Genomic DNA, 7095 nt, shown 5'->3' with positions numbered 1-7095 from the left:
TTATTTGTTGTTAAAATAATATGATTATAAATACATTTCTAAATAGTTAACAGAGTGTAATGAAAGCTAAATGAACTAAATTTAAAAATACATATGTGTATATATATATATATATATTAAATTTAAAAAAAAAAAAAAAAAAACGGAAATACAGTGTGGTTACGACCCCAAGTAACACCCTATAAAGTACATTCCCCCACCCCACGACCCATATTATCTAATTCATTACATGCCATTGATGGCGAAAGACATTTAAACTGGGAGGACTTTCCGTGAATGCTCATGTATTGGTGCAATGGCCACTGAGCTAAATGAATGCTCTATAATAATAATAATAATAATAATAATAATAATAATAATAATAATAATAATAATAATAATAATAATACATTTTATTTATAACTAACTTTACACTTAAAAACTTACCTTTTTCAAAAAGCTTACTCTGGCTAATTTTATCTGATTATCTTACTTTTATCTGATTTGTATCTGATTTTATCTGTGTCTCTGTCTGTTTTTGCTTTTACTCTTTTTTTCTTAGTCTTTTTATTTTATTTTATTTTTTTACATGGTAATGTTGTAGAAAAGTGGGGGGGGGGAATGGATAATTCGCGCGTGAAAGGACCAGATTATCATTATTATTTCTATTATTATATTTGCAATATTTGTCAATGCTATATTCTTCTGATGGTGTGCACCATAATACAGTACGTACACGTTTCATAGACTGTCAATACGTTCATCCGGTAGAGGTCAGTAGTGGTCCTATCCCCCCGGTTAAATGAGTGCGAAGAAGAGGTTAGCAAGTATTTGATAGGTCTTGTAGTGTTTGTAACAATTACTCTATTTGGATCAAATTAAAGGTAAGTTTTTCACAGAAAAAAATACAAAGCGAAGAAATATACATGTCGTAAAAAAACAAGTGCGGTCACAGCAAAGTCAATGTCAACTTGTTTTATTAAGATATTGCGCCGTAATTGTGTTTTGCTACATTGTAGCAATAGCAAAGATCCATGAAAATTTAGCCATATTATTGTTTCAAAGGTGTCGCATCAATACAAGCTTGAGACAACAATAAATTATCTTGCACTAAACCTTTCAACGTCTCTTTAGAGAAAACCAGTTAAGCAACTTTTACCGTGCCAACTGTATAGCTCCGAAAACACCAATTACGTTGATTTATTTCCGCGATTTTAAGTTGTATACTTGATAATAAACTCTTTTCGTTTCCTTTTGGAGTACATTACATTTTCGATTGCAAATGTTAAATATAACATTAGGCTTCCTAAATTCGTCTGAATGGTGCAAGCCGAAACTTTATCATATTTCTGTTTATATCAACTTTAAATACATGCATGTAGCCAAGTGTTATGAACATATAAACTAGTCAACAGACAAGCGGAGCCAAGCTCTCAATAGTCCAAATTGTAGGCATTCCTGAACAGTACATGTTGAATAATAGACTAATGAGAGCAGTTATCAACAGGTTGATCATTTTAAGTCTAAAAAGCGAAACTATTACATCCCCAAACCCCACAGCTAACTCATCATTTGGGATTCCCCGTAGTTTTAGTTGGTGTTATGAAATATATGCCATACATGTCCGCATTTTCACACTTGAGTCTCAATCCTCTTTAAGGGTGACAAGGTTGTTCAGTCCCAGCTCATGCCAGGATAAGCTTGAGCTGACCGCAGATAAACAGTGACCATGAAGACAGTATACTGTACCTGCATGTTTATCACTACATGTACTACTAACTTAATGTACGTCAAATGATCGTGGGCTTTTTTTTTTTTTTTAATTTCAGACTCCACAGTTGAACCAGCCACTTTCATCACATGCTGTCTTTCTATTTTTGCGTTCCACGATGGCACAATGGGGTGCCATATTCTCTATTGCTGTGGCTCTTGCTGGAGCAACGCTTTTAGCTTCTATGCACAAGATTGATGAAGGACACACTGGAGTGTACTACAGGTGGGTTTTCCAGGTCTGCAAAGAAGTTAACCTGCTTAGCTGTAAAACAGCCATCTGCTTCAAATCTGTCGCCAAGGAGATTGTAACCATAATTAGTAAGACTTTTGAAATTCATCGTAGTAGAAATTCCATAAATACCACACTGATCATTCTGTAAAACTGTTAAGGAATGTCCTTTGGACCAAAAAAAGGCTTGAACGTTAGTCAAGTAGAACAGATGTTATCAGAACCAACAGCGATTGTGTACTGTGTTTGCTTGAAATGAGAAAACAAAACCAAAGCTCTTTTGTCGCTCTGATAAACTGCTGTGACTCGACTCATCGTGTCGGCGCTCATGTCAAACGACAACGGTCACGTGACTGATGATGTCCGAAGCACCCCCCCCCCCAAAAATAGTCCATCTTATTTTAATTTACTGTTTGCCAATCACTACAATCATGCCATAAAAAATAATAATAATGTACATGAATAAAATATAATTATTTATACTTCTGAGTAGAGGTGTGCGAAATTTCCGATTCTTAGATTATTCGCGATTCGGCCGTGGAAGATTCGAGAACGATTCACAAACATCCAAATTCCAATTATTGAAATATGTCAAGTAAAGCGGAAGTAAAACACACTCAGCGCGCCGCGCGGTTTCGGGACGCAATGAGGAATAGAGCGAGAGTAGCTAGACATCATGCTTGTCATTACCCAGCCCCTCAGGTAATGCCAATGCTCAACTCATGGCTCTAGCTCAACACATGCCGCGAGATAAAAAACCAACAACATACCTGACTGCTGCCGACAGCTGCAACAAAGTACGTCCACGTAATGTTACGGTAGATATGGTGGACCGAAAGCTAGATGCGGGCGTTAGTAAACACTTCCCTGCAAGGCCGTTGTAGCGAACCTTCCAAGTGAACCTAATTAACTTTTTAGCTAAAATACTCCTGAATCGGTAAAATATTGACTTGAATCCATCTTTAAAATAGTTTTAAAACTTTCACATGTCGAAAGTAGACAAAAGGGAAATTACGGAATAACGGGAGCAATTTTAACAACTTTAACGGTTGATTCACAACATTAAATTAATTGAATGTAGTTTAAAGCTGCTGATACAGAATGGGGATTTGAGTATATTATTTATTGTTTTTAACTGTTAACTTGATACTGAAATAGTCGTTTATTTAAGCCTGCAAGGCTTTATATATATATATATTTTTTTTTAACAGTTTTTGTAACTAATGTACAAAACATTGAAAGCAGCTAATAGCGAGGGGGGGGGTAATCAATAATCGATTTATAATCGAATCGTAGCCTCTGAATCGTAATCGAATCGTTAGGTGCCCAAAGATTCCCACCTCTACTTCTGAGAATGAAGTCTATAAATACACAAAATATGACTCCCAACTAGTGAGCTGGTGTACTCAACAGGTTAACTCACAAAACCGTTTTCAGGCAACTTAAATTTTCCACTCTCTTGGGTGACAGATCAAAGATCGAGTCTAGAACAATTGGCTTTTTTTGTTTTGTTTTTGCATTGCTAAAAATCAGATATCAGACAGAAGCCACCTCACTATAGGTTGTATACAAGGAAACATGCATCTTGTTAAGACTCTTTATTGCAAATATTCCAACTTGAAACATTTTGTGCCAGTGCTTTGGTCAAATTATGGTGTAACTACTGTAATTTCATTCTACCGTTAGATGTCGCTGTTCCGTCTTGTAGTGAAGCTCTAAAGCTTCAAATTATTTTGGGTACAGAAATCTCCACTTTTTCACAAGACTTCATTCGACCATGCAACCAGCAGCAAATAGTATTTGCTACTAGTTGCTATCCAAATAAACAGGAAATGTTTAGGCTGGCCCTTTTCCTGCAGGTTTGAGAGTTAGGTAGAACAGATTAATAAATCAATTGTTTCTCCCAACATTCGTCCCTACTCCTTCTGTGCTTCTGTGGTTCGCAACTAGTCTTTAATTAAACAAAGGCGCAAGGACCCAGGAGGTTATGAATAAAATGAGATTAGGCCACAGTGTTACTCGCTTAAAAATGTAAAATGAGGTATAGTCAATAATGCTGATATCTTGGTGACTTCTAATCCTAATGCAATCAAAAAATGAATGAATAAATCAGCATTTGCATTCATCACAGGTCAAACCTGTTAGTTGTGTTTGTCTTATGATCTCTCACTAGATTCCTTGATTGAATGTTTATACAGTATGTTTGCAAAACAGGGGAGGAGCCCTCTTGACCACCACGAGTGGACCTGGTTTCCATCTTATGCTTCCATTCATCACCTCCTACAAGTCTGTCCAGGTGATTCAAGTTCATGTGTATTCCTAATCCTTCCTTAGCTTCTTATTACAACTACACGAGATAGTGAACCTTTCATTAGCAAAAATAGTTCCTATGAGGGACACGTACCTCTTCACTCACATTCATTGACACGCTTAATTAACATGAAACTTCACAAACTCATTTTTAAATAGTTATATACATTTGAAACCACTTAGGAAACAATATTATTTGTGCAGATTGTTCATATATGAATGAACCACAATATGCCAGATAGGCTGAACAACTCCCGTGGGCTGGATTGGATCCCAGGCAGGCAGTATATTTTATACCCATAGTTGACGTTGTATAATTTTTCCACTCAAGGGTAATAACAAAAATCGTTGCAAACCCAAAGTTTGAGTTTCATGCCCACAATCAGTGTTATAAACCAACCTGAACTGTCTGGTACTTTCAGTTGCGTCAACATGGATTGTTTAGTTGGCTGATTTGTTTTCAAAAGTCAGAAAATAATGATTTGCTCATTCCTTGTAGACGACACTTCAGACAGATGAGGTAAAAAATGTCCCCTGTGGCACAAGGTAGGGTTTGTTTTGATCGCTGTTAATGCATTGGCATCACTTTCATCAAGATGTTTCACTCAAAAGTATTAAAAACTCTTTCAGTGGTGGAGTGATGATCTACTTTGATCGCATAGAGGTGGTGAACTACCTTGTTCCATCAGCAGGTAATAACTGAAACAACCAAATGATCCTTCAGAAAGTCAGCTGGTTGTGTGATTGATACATTTCTATCCCTTTTCGCAGTGTTTGACATTGTGAAGAATTTCACTGCAGATTACGACAAAGCCTTAATCTTCAACAAGGTTCATCATGAACTCAACCAATTCTGCAGTGTTCACTCTCTGCAGGAGGTCTACATTGGCCTGTTTGGTAGGTACAAAAGTCTAATATAATCCTTAGATTTAAAAAATGAAATATAAACATTTTATCAGACATACTGTCTTTAATACATATATATTAGGACATTTTTTAATCAAGTGAATCACAGCTTTAAAATTAATTGTAATTAATCGCAATTCAAACAATCTCTAAAATATGCCATATTTTATGTAAATTATTGTTGGAATGGAAAGATAAGGCACAAGACGGACATAAACATTCAACATACTGTACATAAGTACTGTATTTGTTTATTATAACAATAAATCCACAAGAGGGCATGAACATTTTTAACATTCTTTCTGTTAAAGGGATCAACGGCTAGAAAGACTTGTAGTTCTTAAAAGATCATTTGAGTACAAGTTGTAGTAATTTTATATGAAAACCCCTCTTAATGTTTTCGTTTGAATAAAATTTGTAAAATTGTCAAATAATAGCTCACCATTCTTGACGTCGTCGAGCGGGACGTCACATGGGCTCCTTGCCGTTCTTCCACAGTGTCTTTAACTACGTAAGGCAGTGATTTAAATACACCACAAGGTGTCAATGGCGAGTTTTAAATTAATTAAAGATCTAGCAAGGGCAAAGTCTGAGTAAATATTATGTGTATTTTGCATAGCTATTTTGATTGGGAATGCCTGTTGTCTTTGCATTGAGTGCTTTTCTTTTTGTGAACATTATTTTATGAGAGATAGGAATATTATTTTTGTTCTGCTTTCACTAAATGACACTGTAGCGACTTAACTGTTCCGCCTAAATGCATGATGGGAAGTTGGGCAACCATGACTGTCAGTGTTGGCTGCAAATGGTATACAGTATGTTCTGCGTTGTGTACAATTTAGCGTGTTAAGAAATAAACGTCTCCTGCTCCGCCCAAGTACATGATGGGAAGTTGGGAAACCATGCTTGTCAGTAGTGGCTGCAAATGGTATACAATATGTTCTGTGTTGTGTTCAAATAAGCGTGTTACGAAAAAGATCGCTTCCTGCTTTGCCCAAATGCATGATGGGAAATTGGGCAACTATGACTGTTAGTGGTGGCTGCAAATGTTATACTTTATGTTCTGGGTTGTGTTCAGTTAAGCGTGTCAACAAAAAAGATTGTCTCCTTTCATTCTTTCCCACGTCTTCCGCCACAATACTTATATTTGTTGTGAAAGATTTGCCAAAGCTAAAGTCAATAAAAGGCGCGGTCCAGTGACTCATTTCTCTGCCTTTACGCTCTCAATGTGCTAAAACGGCGTCATTGTAAACTGTTTGAGGCAACACATGAGCGGGTCATTCCATGCATGCGTTAACTGAGTCAAATATTTTAACGTGATTAATTTAGAAAATTAATTACCGCCCGTTAACGCGATAAATTTGACAGCTCTAATAGATATATATATATACCGGTAAATGACTTTAAAAAAGAGCTGCAAATAGGGCCCAACTCCTCACTTTGGTCCACATACATTTTTGTTGTTGTTGTGCTAGTTTCTCTGTTCATTTGTGTTCTCATCTGCACACTCTTCTCTTCAGACCAAATCGATGAAAACCTGAAACTAACATTGCAAGAAGATCTAACAAGCATGGCACCTGGTCTCATCATACAGGTACAATGGAACAACAAATAAACATGATGCAGTCATGTAGTAGATTTTTTCTGTATCAGCAGGGCAAGTTTACCATTTTTCGACTGCCAATACCAAAAAAAAAAAAAAAAAACCCTCTAACAAGCATACAATGTTTTTCCACTTTCCAACACCATCCTGATTGATGATTAATAGTTTTGATTGTCTGTTTAGATTACTAAAAATCTAAATACTTCACACACACACGCCCCTACACACATTTTTTCCGGACTGTAAAGCGTGTTTAAATGCAATTCTTTTTCTAAAAAAGTTGACCGTGTGCTTT

General features: G+C 36.2%; 1 protein-coding gene across 1 annotated transcript in view; it reads left to right on the top strand.

The window, feature by feature from the left end:
• Positions 1-750: 750 nt before the first annotated feature.
• The window catches only part of erlin2 (ER lipid raft associated 2), a 22475-nt gene continuing 16130 nt past the window's right edge, over positions 751-7095 (top strand). Inside the window, exons 1-7 of the mRNA XM_057831779.1 lie at positions 751-863; positions 1809-1975; positions 4196-4277; positions 4791-4837; positions 4922-4983; positions 5063-5188; positions 6718-6791. Of these exons, the coding sequence (XP_057687762.1) occupies positions 1869-1975; positions 4196-4277; positions 4791-4837; positions 4922-4983; positions 5063-5188; positions 6718-6791 (498 nt within the window). The 5' untranslated portion in view covers positions 751-863; positions 1809-1868. The remainder of the gene's footprint in view (positions 864-1808; positions 1976-4195; positions 4278-4790; positions 4838-4921; positions 4984-5062; positions 5189-6717; positions 6792-7095) is intronic.

Source organism: Corythoichthys intestinalis, chromosome 3 (assembly GCF_030265065.1).
Source record: "Corythoichthys intestinalis isolate RoL2023-P3 chromosome 3, ASM3026506v1, whole genome shotgun sequence".
NCBI lineage: Eukaryota > Metazoa > Chordata > Actinopteri > Syngnathiformes > Syngnathidae > Corythoichthys > Corythoichthys intestinalis.
This window is presented reverse-complemented; position numbering and strand designations above follow the sequence as displayed.